Source organism: Rhagoletis pomonella, unplaced genomic scaffold, assembly GCF_013731165.1.
Source record: "Rhagoletis pomonella isolate Grant_MI unplaced genomic scaffold, Rhpom_1.0 Rhpom_scaffold_00012, whole genome shotgun sequence".
NCBI lineage: Eukaryota > Metazoa > Arthropoda > Insecta > Diptera > Tephritidae > Rhagoletis > Rhagoletis pomonella.
In genome coordinates, this window is record NW_023458566.1 from 12,893,359 (window position 1) to 12,911,729 (window position 18,371).

Genomic DNA, 18,371 nt, shown 5'->3' on the forward strand with positions numbered 1-18,371 from the left:
ATCAATATTACATAGCATGCATACCAATGAAATAAAAGGGAGGTAAAAATAATCTGAATGTAGACATTCATTGTAGGCATTAGCCGACTTTCTTAGGCTTACTAAGTAAGAGATAAACTTGAAAAATGAAATCTTTTGGTCTTCAAATTGGCCTTTTTTGGATTTCTTTTCCCTTCTTTTAGATCAATAAATTAAATTAGGCTACATATCTTTTTCTTCTGAATTGCCTTTCAATATTTTTGTTTACATTTTGTTTTTTTTTCAGATCGAATATGCTGTGCATTTTTATCATCTGGCTGTTTATTGTGATGTGCCAAGTAATTATTATACCACGTTGTACCAAATTAATTATTTGCCTAGTGGTGGGCACAATTTTCCTAACATTTGCTTGCGTGCTAGTCATGGCAGAAGAGTTCTCAAGTAAGTCAAAGCAAATCTGTTAAGTAACGCACTGTTACAAATAAATACCAAATTATAATAATATTTTTTTACATTCGTTTAATCGCACACACCCCACCCACAGATCTCCCACTCTACCTGAAACAAAATTCTGCCAAACTTGTTCATCAACGGCGGCGGCGTACATTCTTCATTTGCATTGTCATCGTAATGATGTCGGTGTTGAGTGCAATTGGCTTGGTACTCTGTCCGGATGCAACATTCGCCTTTGACAGCACCGGCGACAATAAAACCTCAACATCCACTACACAGTTAACTAGTAACAACAACTCGGTTAGTGCTCTGTTGGCAAGCGGCAGTGAAAAGGAAATCAAATTAAATGTTTACCTATCGGCGACAATACATCACAACATCACCATCAATGCTGCTAATGGCACAATTGTCGATGCATTCATCACCGACAATCTAACAGCAGCAGCACCAGCTGGCGATCTTGTACGCCAAAGCATTGTTAATGCGCTCAATTTAACACAAACACCTATAAATTTGCTGAATGCATCAGCCAACACACTCGAGTCCTTCGAACAATCGCCACGCGGCATTTTAATGGCAACCGCCGCCGCCGCCGCCGCTGCTGCTACTGCTGCTGCTGCACCGCTAGTCAACGACACCGACACCGACACCGACACTGAATCGGAATCGGAATCGGAACTGACTGATGCAGCTCACTTGGAGCTCTACAACAGCATCAACACTTTTAATAGCACGGATGATACGGCGGTGCATCGAAATGTTTGTGCGCATCCCGAGTATATAATTTTCACCTGGGTGCTGTGTCTCGTTTCGCTGGCGACAGCGCTAAAGCTCTACTATCTCATTAAAACTTTACTCGCTATGGCTATGGTCGGCTGCTATATGATCTTAATATTGACACTGTTCCAAGCGCTCTACTCGTCATCAGCTGCGAGTTTCGATTATCTACGCATGGCCATGCCACTGGATGTGCAGATGCTTATACTGCTGTGCTCGTTCTTGATTATGGTCGGCTATCATGCGCGTCTGGTAGAGGTGAGTATTAAGGTGAAGGCGAGACTCTTATCTTTTTTATGTTGTAGGTAATTTTTAGTTAAAATGCTGTCATCCTTCAAACTCAATAAGCGCGTTTACGCTTGAGTTGAGAGTGTCAACTTCACATTTTATTGATTATTTCACGTGGGTACTTACAAATTTAGAAAGCACGCTAAAACTAAAAAAAAAATATATTCTTAGTGAAGACCTACCCAATAAACCACAAAAAAAATGTCAGCACTCAACCTATTTAGTTGCGCTTCCTTTCCAGTTAGCAGTTCTACAATGGAATTCTGACATTCGCTGCGCTAAATTTTCGTCGCAAAAATTCTCCAAATGAAAAGAAGTGAGGCCAACAAAATAAAACAGTAACAATAGCTCTGATCCAGTACTCCATGTACTTACAGATTTTTAGGAAGTTGCAGGAAAAATGTTCCCGTATTCCAAAATCATTTAAATGAGAGCATTTTTTTTTAGAGTTGTGTAGAAATTAAGTTGCAAGGTTTTACCCGAACTTTATCTTCTGCTAAAATCATGAAAAGTGTCAAGCGATAAGCTGTTTGACGTTTTTACAGGAAAAATGTTTTTTTTTTTTTTTCCCCCGAACTTTTTGGTTGTTACTCACTTTTTACTCTCACTTTAGAGAGTAATTTTGCTGTTTGACGTTTTTACAGGATTTTACACGAAAAGTATTGGATCAGAGCTAATGTGTATTCAGCCAAATTTAGCAGTGAAGGGCTTGTGGCTAGATGTTGCGCGCCTGCTATTTCTTTTTTTTTTTTTTGAAGATTTATGGCGATCAAAATTAGCAATATCGTATATTGGAATTCGGCTGCTGGTTAGCATAATCTTATTAGCAAACAGTGATGAGAAGTATGCAATATTAGATACATACATACATACATATTTACTTGAATTGCTTTGCCTGTTTTTGTTTCTTCATGTGGCAAGACTCCCTCCTGATTTAAAGGGCGTTTAAATGCCTTATAAATGAGAGAAAATTACAGAATTTCTCTTTTGGTAAACTCGCTTTCTTTTTCGTGTATCAGCCAATGTGTCTAAGAATCTCCAGGTTTTCTAAAATATTTTGTACAGAAGGCAGTGTTACTGGATGCTACTGGACATAACCGTTTTAAAAGAAATGAGAAATAACTTTGCAAACTCATCTATTGGCTGACCCATAAAACGAGCTATTTCAACGTCATGATATAGTTAGCATCGTGCGTGTCATCTTCAGACAAACCTATTTCAATCTTAGTCAATCGGAAAGAAAGGCGTTGCTTTTATAAGAACCTGATACATTTGACATTGTCCTTAGATAACGTCTCAGCTCCAACTTATAACATATTTCAAGGTCCTCTACAAGACACAAATCTAGCTCAACATTAAAGGATAAATTCAGAGGGCAATTGGTCAAAACGTTCATTTCAGATATATCAAATAAAACAGCCAATACGCAGGCAAAGGACTCTCCAAACCTCTCAAAGGTCGACTAACTTGGCTCCGTTTGAAATTATCCATATAAGATTCATCCTGACTACATGAGTCCAACAAAAGTCCTAAGAGTAGATGAGTAGATGTAAACACGAATTAAGGGTTACGTTTGGGAAAGCATTCCTTAGTTGATATTTTCATTTAGAAGTGAATAAACAACGGTACAGACAGATCAGTCTGACTTACTGTGTCAAATTTAAAAATAACATCAGTGAGGCCAAAAAATGTGTTGTAATTGAGGGCGTACATAGATTTTCGGACAATGTCTGCTCTGAAGCGAATAATCAAGTTCTCTTCAATTCAATTTTTTGGTTCGTTGGGTATGTGTAGTAAACTCGTGGCATTCACAGTCAGCGCCCACAAGGAGTCAGTCAGCAAACAATTAAAATATGTACCATCTATGTTTTTGCACGTAATTAATGACGTTTTTTCTATTTTCTCATTCTTTTCTCATTTTTCCATTTATTTTTATTTCTTCTTATTTTTTCTTGTGTTCGAAATACTTGGCTGCGCAATGAAACGCCAGGTCACTTCGCGTTTGGATTTCATTTGGAAGGAGCAAGCTGAGCGTGAATTAATGAATATGAAATCGAATCGTGCACTTAACGACACATTAATTAAGGTAAAATAAATGTTTGCGCATTTTGCTTTCTTTTAAGTTTGCTCAAGTATTTTTCACTATTTAGTGGTGCTTGGCACAAAAAATTAAAGAAACTATTTTGTTGCACTGATTTGTTTTAAAAAATTTAATTATATTAAATACGTACGTTTGATTGCTTACATACTTCCATTATTTGTTTTTAGAATATTTTGCCAGATCATGTTGCCGCCTATTATCTCTCCGATGAACACACTGACGAATTGTATTCGAAAAACCATGCACTTTGTGGTGTTATGTTTGCTTCTATACCCAATTTTCAGGATTTCTATTCGGAGGACATCGACAATGGCAAGGCATGCATACGGATATTGAATGAGATTATATGTAAGTGATATTGGTAGAACTAATAGCTATTAATTTGGTTTTTCGATTTTGTTATCGATATTATTATCGATTTTGTTATCGATATATTTATCGATTTTGTTGTCGATGTTTTTATCGATTTAGTCATCGATATTTTTATCGGTTTTGTTACCGATATTTTTATCGATTTTGCTATCGATATTGTCATCGCTTTTGTTATCGATATTTTTCAGGGACGTAAACCGGTTTTGAACCGAACCGATTTTGAACCGGAAAACCGCTCTTTTCCACAAATGTTTGATCCGAACCGAAAACCGAACCACTTTCTATAAAGATTGAAAGGTTCGTTTCAACCAATTTTCAATAGATAAATGTAGCCACTTTTTTTGTTTTTGGTACCCACCATGTTTATTTACCATGTGACAATATCAGATGTAAAGGCAACCCATCTCATTTGACAGACACTTGACCCTTAACCTTGCGCGTTGTTGCACTTGACACATGACACTTAAACTTGCGCGTAATTTTTTTTTTTTTTTGAACCGTTGAATCGAACCGAAACCCCGGTTCAAAAGCCAAAAAACCACTTTGACGAACCAATCCAAAAGTGCAAAAACGGTACGAACCGACCAAATTTTTCATCCGGTTCACGTCCCTAATATTTTTATCGGTTTTATTATCGATATTTTTATTAATTTTGCTATGGATATTGTTATCGTTTTTGTTATTGATATTTTGTAATAGATTTTTTGATAGATTTTGTAATCGATTTAGCTATCGATTTTGTTCTTGATTTTGTTGTCGATATTTCTATCGATGTTTTTATCGATTTTTCTATCGATTTTCCTGTCGATATTTTCATCGATTTTGTTATCGATATTTTTTTCTTAGTGTGTGCTTTCGTTTTTGACTTGGATATGCTCTTAACCATACCACATAGCCTGCAGACCAAGACGAAGGCGTTGGACTGTTCCTTTTTTTCTAATAATCTTAAGTCTATAAGTATTATAAAAATATAGTACACGTAGGTGTTCATTAATTGAAAAAAAATTATAAAGTAGTGGTTTTGAATTATTAAAATTTATTTAAGTTTTCCTGTTTCATTACATTTAGCTTGTCAGGGCCCATCCCGTTTGGACTGAACTTAAAACGGTGCTCGACGTCACTGCTAATAGTCGTATAAGTTTTACAAGCATCTGAAATTTACACATGGCGTTGTGGAGGCAGCATCTATCCATTTATTCCTATCAAAAGCAGCCTTTAAACGACACAGCGGTTGGTTGTCGATTTGCTTGCAGAGGTTATTTTCTAAGCTTTGATGGCTCAATGATGGATTTGTCAAATCCGACACCACAAGACCTTATAAGCAATACTAAGAAGCCTTCTTCTGCGATAATCAAACACTGAATTTTCAATATTCGGGCATTTTTTCATCAGATGAGATTTTCATTTGTCGACTTTGAACAAATCAGTTAGGATTCCTTCAGCTCTGGGAGCTTTGTTGCACTTAAGCCTCGTTATTGCCTTTTTGACCACGTCTAGGTCAAGTAGACCTTAGCGTTAAAGTTGTCAATCGCCCTTTAATCTCATCGTCTTTCTCCTCCGTAGGCTCGTGGGCTGAAATTTAGCTGTTAAACATATTTTGTTGAACCTATTTTTGATGCGAATAGATGCAATTCATTCCTGAGGAGGGTGAAACTGTATACGAGTTTTCGGATTCGCACACCGGACAACTAAAAATCTGGCTTGGAATTTTTTTCGTCGCCTCCTCGCATTCTACAGTGTCATGATACCTCCCTTATCCGCTTTGCGACAGAGGCACCTTTCCAAGACGCTCCATAAGCATATCCGTAAATAGCACTCCTGGTTCGTGTGCCTAGGCCCGCAGCTTAGCCAACCACACCAGTATTACATTTTCGTATTTTTAGTTTATATAAAAACGCACTGTTAATTGACAATTACAAGTTAATTAAACTATTGTCCTCTTTTCCAATCCCCAGGCGATTTCGACGAACTCCTGGAGGAACCCCGCTTTGCGTCCATAGAGAAAATCAAGACTGTTGGCGCCACCTATATGGCCGCTTCCGGTCTAAATTCAGCACATTTGAATGCACGCGGGGAGACAGCGGAAGACAGCGTTTGTGATTTGGTTGAGTTTGCCTTTGCCATGAAACAAAAATTGGAGGAAATCAACAAGGAAGCATTCAACAACTTTCAGTTGCGCGTGGGCATCTGTAGCGGTCCCTTGGTGAGCGGTGTGATTGGCGCGCGCAAGCCCGTCTATGACATCTGGGGCAATACGGTGAACGTGGCCTCACGTATGGACTCCACCGGCGAGAATTGGCGCATACAAGTGCCTACCAAAACTTCAGAGCTGCTAAAAGGCAAGGGGTACACGTGTGTGGTTAGTAATAAAAATTTACATACAAACATATTTAGTTGAGGACAATTATTTTGTTTTCTTTTTTGGGGGTCTCACATTCACATTTTTTTTTTTAACCTAGAAACGCGGCGAGATAAATGTAAAGGGCAAAGGCCTAATGGTCACGTACTTTGTGCATCCTAGAGGCGCCAATGAAAGTCAATTATCGTCACCGGTGCGACTGCCGGCGGGTGTGCCATTATCGCAGACGCCCAACTTACAACGCCAGACATCGCATCATGGCTCCTTCAGCGCTGTGGTGTTCGGCATGTTGCAGGCATCGAAACGTAGCACAACCATAGCAGGCACACGTAAGAGTCATCAATATATAATTTGGCAGTTGTTTGTTTGTATGTACATATGTATGTACATATATACGCTGCTTGCATGCATGTGTATATAGATATTTACAAAAAATACAAACATACATGTAGTACATATGTAAAGTTATTTACATACATACAATTGGTTCTATTTTTTTATCGCTTTCAATGGATTTGCAGCGACTGGCACTCCCTCACCGCAAATAAGACGTGGTCGTCGTGGTAGTACCTTCAGTTCAGTGCGTCTATCGCAAAAGTCTACCACCACCAACAATCCGGTGAGGCGGAATACAACACGAGTGCGTGGTCGCTCATATCGACAGAAGAAGGTGGCACATTTTGAACGTCCATCGAAGAGAATTGGCTAAGTGGTAATTAATTTTCGTTCTTTTTCTCTTTTTTTTTTTTGCTACTTTGTTGCAGAGCTCGTCCAACAACTCGATAGTAACACAGACCAGTAATTCGTACATCTCGTCATTTCGACGCATCGATCAGATTGAGACGACGCTGTCCAAAAGTCACAATGATGCTTTATAGCCAATGCGCAATTGGGTGTAAGTCGACGCACCAGCGCAAGGCGACCAATTTTAATTTACTACTAAATACAACTATGTGACACTTATTTATTATACGAGTATATTAGCTATATTTATATACATATATAAAAAAATTAGTTTAGTAAAGATATTTACGTACAAAGAATATCACTTTTTCGAAAGTTAAAAAAAGTTTGACAAGCACTTCCCAGTGATCCCTTTGGTGTAAACTGATTTCAATTAAGCAAAAAGTGCATTTATTTTTGGAGCATTTTTTAATAAGTTAGTAACTTAGATTCAGATACATACGTACTAAATATACTATATGTATGTATGTAGATAAAATGTATAAATTACTGTATGTATGTACTTAAGTGTCTACGATGCAATTGCTGTTGGCAAATGTGAATGTGAACAGATTTATCTAGCTTTATTTTATGTAATTGTATGAAAACTTAAACAAATGTCAAGGCGATTTTAAAATTTTCTTAAAAGCTAAGTAATCAAAGGAAGGAAATTTGTATGTATGTATGCACTTATTGGTACATACCCAGCAAACATTTGGAGTCATAAATGAGTCTTTAAGAAATCCCATTTCGGAGCCTTTGTGTTCATTATGAGCTCATTTAAGAGTCCGAAATGAGGGTGTTTCCCTTCCTGCGTAGGTCGACCTATATGAGCTTAAATTCATACATCAAATGAGCCTCAATATGAGTCATATTGGACTCTTATTGGCCTCATATACGGCTCATTTTGGACTCTTTTTGAAGCTCTTAAATGACTCTTATTGGACTCATAAATGACTACTTTCGGAGTCTCATTGTATGCTGTTCTGTGACTCTTATTGGCTTTATTCTTCAACTCTCTTAATGAACTTACTTTAGAGCCATGTTAGCAAGGAATTCATTTCAAATACTGTTGCATATTTATATACAAACCTCTGCGCATACATATATACATATGTTCATATATTGCAGCATTCATGTAATAGCAGTTGCTGCAGCTAAATTTTGTTTATTTTTCCTTCCTAATTATTTTTCATATCTGTATAAACAAGTTTAGATATAAATTTCTAGTCGTTATTGTTTTTATACTGGCACAAAGTGCTGGCTCATAACTTGGATCATATATGACTCCTAAAAGATTCATATAAGAGTAAAAAAATGTTTGTTTTTGAAACTCATATTTCTTACTTACCTAGGACTCTTTTCCGACTCATATATTCTGAGCGCTCAGAATATGTTTGCGGGGTAAGTACACTTTTTTTACAAATTTTTTTTATCTGTAAACATCTTAGCGCTCGGTATGGGTAAAATATGCGTTAATCCAGCAGAAAATTTGTAGCTGCTTCTTGTGTGTACAAATAAACATTTCTGGACTAGTGCAGGGCTATTACAGCCCATTTTGGGGCCTGTTCAAGGTAATTTAGGGTTAGCTCACGACTATTTGAGGGCCATTTTTGGACTAGTTCTGGATCATTTCGACACTAGTTTTTAGTTATTTTTAGTTATTTTAGGAACACTTCAAAACTGTTTCGTCCATTTTGTGGCTTGTTTAGAACTATTTCAAGACCATTAGGGAAGAGTTCGGGATCACTTCGAAACCCTTTCGGGACCTATTCAGGACCATTTCGGGTTTGGTTCTGGATCTTTTGATCATTTTTAATTCGGGTCTATTTCGAGACTAGTTTCGGTTAATTATGGGGGCAATTTTGGAACTAGTTCAGGATTTCAGGGACTGGTTCTATATCATTTCGAGACAAGTAAGATGTTTACACATCAAATTTCATGAGTATCTGGTACTCACGCCTTTTTTTTAATTGTAATGCAATGGCTGTATGTGGTCTGGAGGTACTTTGTCCCAGTGGCGGAGAAAAGTAATCTACAAGGCGTTGACTGTCTCTTCACAAGGAAGATCAGTGTGAAGTTGAGTGGCACGACAGAGTCGATTACAGCCACAATACACATTTGTATGCAGCCGTCAACAAGGAGTTGATAGTTTACCTTGCTTGCACGCCACTTTTTTTAGAAAAAAACTAGGGACTCTCTCCCAAATTGACCTTGTGATCATTTAACATAGTTGTGAAGTCGGCGCGTGCAAAGGTCTTCATTGAAATCAGGGGAGCGATCCGGACCACTCCTAGCCCTAAATGCTATGCTCGGGATCGTACCTGGTTATATTGCGCACAAAGCAGCGGCAGTTCACACAGCCATTAGGCTCAAAAGCTGTGGATTCTCTTTTAACCCAGCATATTGGCACTCGACAATTCTGAAAAGCTTCGGCCTCCTACCGGCAGAAATAGATAGGAATGCTCCGAGGCTGGCTTCAAACAGCTTCTTCTCCACGTGCATCCCCCCAAGGGGTAAATGAGAGAATGGCAGTATCTGAAGCAGAGGTCCAATAAACATCTTCACGGATGGATTAAATCTGGACAGCAGAGTTGGAGGAAGTGCCTACTGTCAGGAACTTTCAATAGATCTTATGTTCAGACTGCCGGATCTCTGCAGCGCCTTTCAGGCAGAGTTGGCCGCTATAAAAGAGACAGCCGATTGGCTATGCGCCAATGTTTTGCTGACTAGGAGGGTAAATATCTACTCTGATAGCCAAGCGGCAATCAGGGCGCTGGAATAGCTGATGGTACGTTCGAAACTTGTTGGGGAATGCCTGACCTCTCTCTCAACTGCCACGGAATACTTCCAAATCAAGCTGATATCACGTGAAATTGCAGGGCTAATGAATTGGCTAGGCAGTGCACCCCCCACGCCATAACCTCGGACAAGGAGGGCATAGGAGTTCCGTTGGCAACCGGCGGCCTGATTCTGGACCGATGGGCTCATAGTCGACTCAGCGAACGCTCTGGGCAAAAAAGCCCGTAATGCAAGGTTGCAAGGTCTTTATGACCGCATATTGACCACGGGCGGTGAAGGGAGCTTCTGTTGCTGACTAAGCGCCAGCTCTCGATTCTGACAGGTTTACTTACCGGACATTGTCCCTTAGGAGCCCACGCGGCGCGAGTTAATATCGTCACGGATCCTTAATGCCGCGGTCCATGACTTTATAAATGAGAACACAAAGCGCATACGTATTTATCTTTTTTTTCAAAACTCAGTGGTGCATACATTCATACAAATACAAGTTATATGCTTGATTCTGTCAACATAGTTAAATACTAACATATATATATAGTTAAATACAAATGAATCTAACATAATATAATATTGATTTATATGCGTAACAACTTTATTTTACCAATTTTTAACTACTATTGTTCGTCTAGTCGTTAGCTTTAAATAAAAATTAAATAAATAGAAATTGTCTGGTTTTATTTTGAAAATTGTTTTTTTTTTTTTTTTTGTTTTTTACATAGATAAAAAGTTATCTATAGAGACAGTGTCCTAAGTGAAAAGTGTACGCCTTGCATTAAATAAATTTTATAGAACATTTGTCAATATGCTCTAAATAACGCGCTCGGCACGCAAAGGCAAACCTCCACCGCGCAAAAAGGAACACGCCGCAGTCGATGCAATACCGCTTAAATAACTGAAATACGGCATCCAAGAGCTGATTGCTCGCATATTTCAGCTGCTAAGCGCATTTTGATGTGATCAATGCATGCTCGAAGATAACGAGTCTTACTGGCCAATCCACAAGAATATAGTGCCTGCTATTTGCGTCAATTACTGTGTGTTAAGCCTTCCCATCATTTCATATAAGGTCCTATTGGCTATACTGTATGAAAGGCTAAAGTTCCTCATGTACAAATTTATTAAGTGGCTTCAGATCAGTCCCAGATTGAAATGTTTCACTGGTAATATGCATGTGCATACTTTTTTTCTCTTTAGAAAGCAAAAGCAAGCATTTGCGAAAGTAAATAAACTAATAAAAAGTTACCGAAATAATAACTAATATGGCAATATGTTTTTTTAAGGAAATTTTTTTTAGTGAAAAAAAATATTTTTTTTTTTGGTAAAATAATTGTTTTAATTTAATTTGAGTTGTAATATGTATTTATTTTTTAAAGGAAATGATTTTTGGGAAAACATTTTGGGATTTTTTAGGGAAAAATAATTATTTAGGAAAAAGGTAAATTTGTTTTGAGAAAAAATAATAATTTAAATTTTACTTGGATTTATTGTGTATTTACATAATATAAATTTTTTAGTTTTTTTTTTTAGGTTTTAAGCATCTGAGAAAATAAATAAAATTAGAAAATTGTACGTATATTTTAGAAAAAAAGTATGTTTTTACGAAAATAATTACTAAAAAGTTTTTTTTAGGGAATGTGCATATATTTTCTTGGGAAATAAATATTTTCTTCGGTAAAAAAATAATTTTAATTTAATTTGAATTATAATATGTATGTATTTGTGTTTGAGAGGAAATGATGTAAAAAAATTGTTTATTCGTAAAAAAATACTTTTTGAGCACAAAAACCATTTTTTACGAAAATTAAATAAACTTAGCAAAATTTGCAAGAAATTATTTCTGGGGAACATTTTTTTTTGTAGAAAAAATTATTAAATTGCATCATTTTTGTCTTCAGATTTTTATACAACTTAAAAAAAAAATTTTTTACTCAAATATGTAGGACTAAAAAGATTTTCTTTTAACAATATGAACGACAACATTTTATTAGCATAGCATTTTCTTTTTATATCACAATTTAAAACTTTTTTTTAAATAGTACCTTACTGAGTGGGCTAATCAATATAACCGTAGTGAAGTAATGGTTTTTGGCATTTTCAATTCATTAAATTTCTTCGCTCATACATATTTACGCGCCAAATTTGTCATTATCCAGTTTTTTACTTGACAGCAATCAGTAACAGCACTTCCACAGAGCCCACATCTGTCATCAAACCTCGAACAGCGGGTCAAAGTCATTAGCTCATGAATGAAATCCCCCTGCAGTCAAGTCATTTGATCAAAGTGGCTTCACTACCTGCGCTGTTTGAGAATGCAATCACGAACAACAACATAAAGCCAGCAAATGGAAATGCACACATTCATACCTGTCTGCACTTACGCACTAAACAAACACATACATAAATTCATATATGTAGCTGTGCGTGCAGTTTTCTATCATTCCACCTAGTAAATATAATGAAACTGAATACAAATTAAATAAATTATTGAGAATACACCATCGTAAAATATAAAGACTCATTTAAATGCAGCCACCACTTAATTTGACGATGGGCATTCATTTGTAGATACATAGGTACGAGAATTTATATTAGTCAAAGAATTGCTGCGATGCGGTAATCGCACGATGCACCGACCAAAACGAAATTCGCCTAAGACAAACCAAATGGTGGTTGTCTAACTATTCCTTAGTTCACCTTCCAGCTAACATTTGAGTGCTTCCCACGTTCGTTACGTTTCGCTGCGCGGCGCGCTGCTGATTGGTGTGGACTGCTGACACACGCATTAACAAAGAGACCGGAGACCGAAGACCGAAGACCGAAGACCGGAACATTTTCATGCCACATGTAGAGTTCGTGGAAAATGAACCCCAAAATCTTACAATAATAATCTACTTGGAAGAAATGTGGGCAGGCAATTGTGAAAGAAATATTTAAAAATAGTCTCTGGTAGCAAACAGCGGTGACCAACAACAGCCGCGAAGCGCATCTTCGACACACACAGTGAGCAGCAACAAATTGTTTTAGTTTACGAACTATTTTTTTTTTTTTTGTAGCATTCATTAGTTGTGAGAAAACTTTTGTTGCTAATTTTTATATCTGTGGGCGCAAGCAATTGTCTTTTTCTACTTCTGCTTAATTGGTGCGATTACCGCTTTACCGGATTTCGGTCGAGCTTAACATAGCATACCATTCGTTCCTTCTTCTCTCTACCTGGCGCCGGAAGACCAGCTGAATGATATTGCTCGAGGTCAATTTACGCAGCTGTATTAGTATCACGGAATATCGCTTCATAAAGGAAACTTTCTTTAAACATTTTCTTCCTTCAAACATTTGCCGGGTTGTCATCAAACGGGGGGTCTCATCCGACGCATTGCTGTCTTTTTCATTGCAAGAGGGTTTTACGTGGCGGAACCCAAACCCAGCGCACGACTCATTGCTGAGATTATTTGGGTTTTCAACAAGGTATACGCTTTTGCTTAAAGACAGACCCACGCTTGTAGCTGCACCTACTGGTGAGCAGACACTGCAGGCTTGAGTGAGCCCTGCCGTGACTCAAGGCGCCACTCGCATCTCGCACAAGGGCTGCTCACGTTACCCGTACCTTTATATACAGAACTTCCAACTGATCTTAAAAGATCCTCAAATTTTCAAGAAGGTGATTTTTTTGATTTAAAAATTTTTTTTTTGAATTTCGAACTTTGAAAAAAAAATGTTTGCGTACTCTAAAGGCCAAAACACAATAGCGCAGTGGCAGTGGCAGTGACAGTTTTTAAAATCAGCTGTTACTGCTAATATTGGCAGTCAATGCCGCAGCAAACACAATACGGCGTTGTCAGTGACTGCTTTTTTTGACATTCCCTTTTGTTTGTTTACATTTTTGTTGTTGCCTTTTAGGCTTCAGTGACATCAACAGATGTTGGCTGCGTTTCATTTATGTCAAATTCAGCATGCGAAGTTTGCTGCGATGAAGGCAGTGGCAGTGAATTTAGAATTTGGGCTAAACTGAGCAGTACTGCTAGCTGCCACTGCTGTATTGTGAGTCGCTTCATTGGACACCACACTTTCTAAAAAACAGCTGATTTCGAAAAACTGCCGCTGCCACTGCCACTGCGTTATTGTATTTTGGGCTTAAGTTAAAAACTCATTCGAACTAAATGAAAATTGTTTAACACAACTTTATTCAAAGTTTTCAAGACACAATTTTCTTCGAAGTACAAAAATTCAAATCTTTAAAAACCTCTTAAAATTTTCAAAAGTTTTCGCTTTTATACATATATTTTTTTAATTCAAAACTCTTAAATTTTTTTTTTTTATTTTTTTTTTATTTTAAAACTAGACCGGAACCATTTTTGTGACTATAATAGTTTTTAGATTTTCAAAATATGTATGTGTAAACTTTAACTTTGGGGAAAAAATATATTTTTCCTTTGGCAGAACTTTGCGATATGATAAAAGCTCTGACCAAAAATCATCCTGATTAAAAATTTTCGATTTCAGCCATTGGTCGATTTGACATGGATTGGCCAATATGTACATACATACATATGTACTATGTAAACAAACTAAACCAATTTTGTACATTTTTATTGACCACTGTATGCTGTACCACGGACAGGTTCATAGGCGTGTTGACATGTGGTGCCATGCAGTGTCACACCGTACTTGCACCCGGTCAAACTGCCTACCACATTCACTCATTCCAAGTCAAGTATCAGCCACTTGTACGACACCAACCATTAGCTGCGCGTGTCGCCCACTGTCCGTTCGTTCAGCCGTTCGACAACCTACAAATGTGTTTACTTTCATATAAGCAGATACATACATACATACCATATGTATGTAGATACATAGGTAGGTGCAACTGAATGCAGGTATGTACGTACATAAACATATCTATGCAGCTATTCATGCTGATGAAGGCAAACAATTCGAATTCTTTCACATTTTCATTTACATTTCCACATGGCGACTTTCCACTTCCTCAACTCCCACGTCCTATGCTCAGCTTACTGCCGCACTCACTCATTTGCTTCACCGCTGCTTCCCTTCTGCCGCTGCTTCCATACATAAATACATACATACAGATATCCACATTTGTATAGTAGACTTTGTTTTTTTCTTTTTGTTATTTATATTTAATTACTCTGGTGTTGCTTATTGTTGCTAGCCAGCCAACTCCAGTCACCACATGTATCCACACAAAATAGCAAAAACAATGCGGACGTCAGCAAGGCAGAGCGTACCGACGTTTTGAATTTCATTCATAAATCGTATTGGCGTCAGCAGTCGAGTAGTCGAGTAGTCGAGAACCATGGAGTGGACGGACAGTGAGGCAGCAAAAGCAACAACAACACAGCACATCATAATGTGCCTCAGCGTTCGTTTCAATCAGCATCAAGACAATTTTGCTCGCCGGTTCTACTCATTAAGTACTACCAGCAGCTGCTGAATGCTATCGCTCGTAATTTCCATGCAGCACGTTTTTTTTTTTTGCTTCCATTTGACGACGCGTTCACCATTGATCTGTGGTTCTGTTTTTCTGGCATTCGATTGATTGGCGGTGGCGCTACATAGAAACACATTTCAAGCACTTGGTAACTGAGGCACTCTGCTGCGCGCTCGGTCTACGTCCACATATGTACATATGTAGTATGTATAACCTATGGAGGTGCAAAGTACACGTTTTTATTTATTTATATTGGTAGCACTTGACCGGAAGGCACCGCCAGCTATGCTCCATAGTACTTAGTTGCATACATACAAATGGATTTGCCTGCGTGTGTGTTCCCGAACGCCATTCCGAAATTGTAAACATTAGCAATTAAGTTCCAGGGCCACAAATGTACATACATACATATGTATGTAGATGAGTATGAATTCACACATGTCCATACTAAAATTACGCAGGCAATGAAATGACGCATTGAGGCTATTTTAATTTTTTTATTACCACGATTTTTGCAATTCCTTTTTTTTTAAATATGTTTACTTTACGTTTGCCAAAAGCATTATTTGCGGAACTGAAATGGTGAAATCAATTTCTGATCTATGCGTCTGAAACGCGCATATTTCTCCACGTTGGTAGCGTATACCACGAAAAAACTGAACGGAGACCCTTAATTTAGTCGGCGGAGCGCCGCGAGCCAATTACCAAAATTTCGAATGCGGGTAATTTCAATCCCTGAGAGCTCAGTGTTAGTTGAGAAGTGCGAGCCAAAATGCTTCCATCTTAGCCCCGTAAAGGTTGGACAGTCTAACAGAAAGAGTGGAGATGATTTCACCTCATCTTCCTCTTGACATCTGATCCAAAAGAGATCAGTTGAAACTGCTAGTCTTACCGCGTGAATACTAAATAATCGCACAATGGCCTGTCAGAACTCCCATCACTTGCCCTTGAAAGGTAATGTGTTTTTCGGCACCTTTAAGGGGTAACGATGGGTCACTCGCGTCTTGCGCTGCAAAAAGTATTTTAAAGCAACAGCGAAACGTCTTCCTTTCCTTTTTTATGTCACAAAAGGAGCATCGCTTTCTTTTGTCCATTTTATTAGGTACTTAGTAGAGTATGCAATTTCATTATCGCGATTACGAAGTATGCGTGTTAGTCTAGCACTCACCGAGCTAACACTAGGCCCACCCATCCAAGAGTGTACCGCATGAGGACAGAGGCGTGCCTAGTTACTCATTATTTGAAGATAACATTTTAAGGGTGCCTTTCCAATGGCAGGTCATCAGCCACACCACCGTTTCCCGTGAAGTTACTGTGACCCGTAACCAAAACTAGCCTGATTAATAAGTACACCGACGCGGTTGATAGAGAGATGAGACATTCATTTACCGATTTCCATCACACTCTTTAGCAGTGAGTCTACCTCTTCCTTTGTGACAACTTTTTCCACCAGAAAGACTTTGAAGAAGGCCGGTAGCCTGAACAAACTTTTGGTGGATATTTCCCGACAGAAGACACCTCCACCAACCCTGTCTTCAACCCAGCCCTACCCAGTACTATCTTGAGGGATTATAGGTAGAGAAGGAGCTTTTGCCAGACATTTCAGCGGCGCTGTAATCTATGTGTTCACAGCTCTCCAGAACTGCTGCGACAATTCTGTCTGCAATATCCGCTGTGTTCAACATGGCGTTAAGCGCCAGTGTAGGTTAGATTCCTAATGCTCCACTAATTCCTATTAGGGTGATCCGCTGTAAACCTAATGGGTTCCACCAGACAAGTGCTCCGTGCAACAAAATAGGCTCAAATCTGATTTCATAGAGCTAATGAATTACTTTGGGCGAGAGACCTCACCTTTTTTCCGATAGCTCCCCTACAGGGGAGAGAGAACCCCGCATTACGGAGTGCTCCTATTGACTCTGAGTTGTAGACTTGACTATTGCCTCTGGAGTGACATTGTTGAAGGACCCTCGTAATCGAGGAAGGCCCCTACTGCAAAATATTTATGTGTGAAGGTTTCCTTTAACGACCTTACCGATGTGTGCAGGGCGATTTCACCGACCTTTCCTTGCAATAAGGATGTTGAGCTCTTGAAAGACTGTTTCGAGGAATCCCGTTTCTTATGTATGGATCTATCAGTCTCTCTAGCATTATTAGCAAAAACGAAGACAGGCTGATAGGCCTTAATTTCCTAGGAGAAACATGCGAGCCTTTTCCGGCCTTCGGGATGAACGCAACACTGGCTACCCTCCAGGCCTTAGCGATGTACGCGGTCCGCACGCAGTTTGTATAAATTGGAGGTAACTAATTGCACGACACCTCCAGAACCCTTTGCAGCTACGCAGGTGTGATGCCATCGGTTCCCGGCGACTTGAATTGTTTGAACGAATTTATCGCCCAGGCGATATGACGATCGTCCAGAAGTACAAAATATTCTAAAGAAGTACATTTGACTGTACTATACTGCGAAGTACGAAATACAATGGCTAAAAAAGAAGACTGTACTTCTGAAAGAAGTACGGTTGGTCACATTAGCTATACCGCTTCTTGGTCGGTCCGCTAAGCTATCATATCTACACTTCATTCCAACTCCAAGGTTGGAACTGGCGACACACTAATCCATTGGGGGGTTTGCCATTGGGGGGTTACTAGACCGGCTGTATTATAATGGCACCTTCCTGACAACGGGTTGCCTCAAGGACTAACGGTGGGGCACTGCCGTAGTGGACCGTTGAGATTCCCCTTACATCCATATATAACTTAGAACACTGCGCCCGCCTCTTCAGGCAGGTGGTCGTACGAACAAGATGAATATAAACAACAACAAAACAATGAAAATTACGCAAATTTCGAGCAGCGGGGGTCTTCGGACCCGACACCCAAAGCTGTCTCTGTCCGGGTGGGGTTCTGAGGAGGCGAAGTCATCTCCGGCCATGAGTAGGGATCCTCGTGAAATCGAAGCTGGCTAACGACAAAGCTTCGAACAACAGGTGGTCGTTGTCTGCAAGTTCCGTTGAGTTGAGTTGAGTTGTGTTGTGTTGTGTTGTGTTGTGTTGTGTTGTGTTGTGTTGTGT

At 38.8% G+C, this 18,371-nt stretch overlaps 1 protein-coding gene across 1 annotated transcript in view; it reads left to right on the forward strand.

The window, feature by feature from the left end:
- Positions 1–7,299, forward strand: part of LOC118747846 (adenylyl cyclase 78C) — a 95,375-nt gene extending 88,076 nt beyond the window's left edge. The window contains exons 16-23 of the mRNA XM_036482023.1: positions 266–420; positions 524–1,467; positions 3,488–3,583; positions 3,766–3,946; positions 5,926–6,329; positions 6,430–6,658; positions 6,851–6,999; positions 7,094–7,299. Of these exons, the coding sequence (XP_036337916.1) occupies positions 266–420; positions 524–1,467; positions 3,488–3,583; positions 3,766–3,946; positions 5,926–6,329; positions 6,430–6,658; positions 6,851–6,999; positions 7,094–7,207 (2,272 nt within the window). The 3' untranslated portion in view covers positions 7,208–7,299. The remainder of the gene's footprint in view (positions 1–265; positions 421–523; positions 1,468–3,487; positions 3,584–3,765; positions 3,947–5,925; positions 6,330–6,429; positions 6,659–6,850; positions 7,000–7,093) is intronic.
- The last annotated feature ends 11,072 nt before the right edge of the window (positions 7,300–18,371 follow it).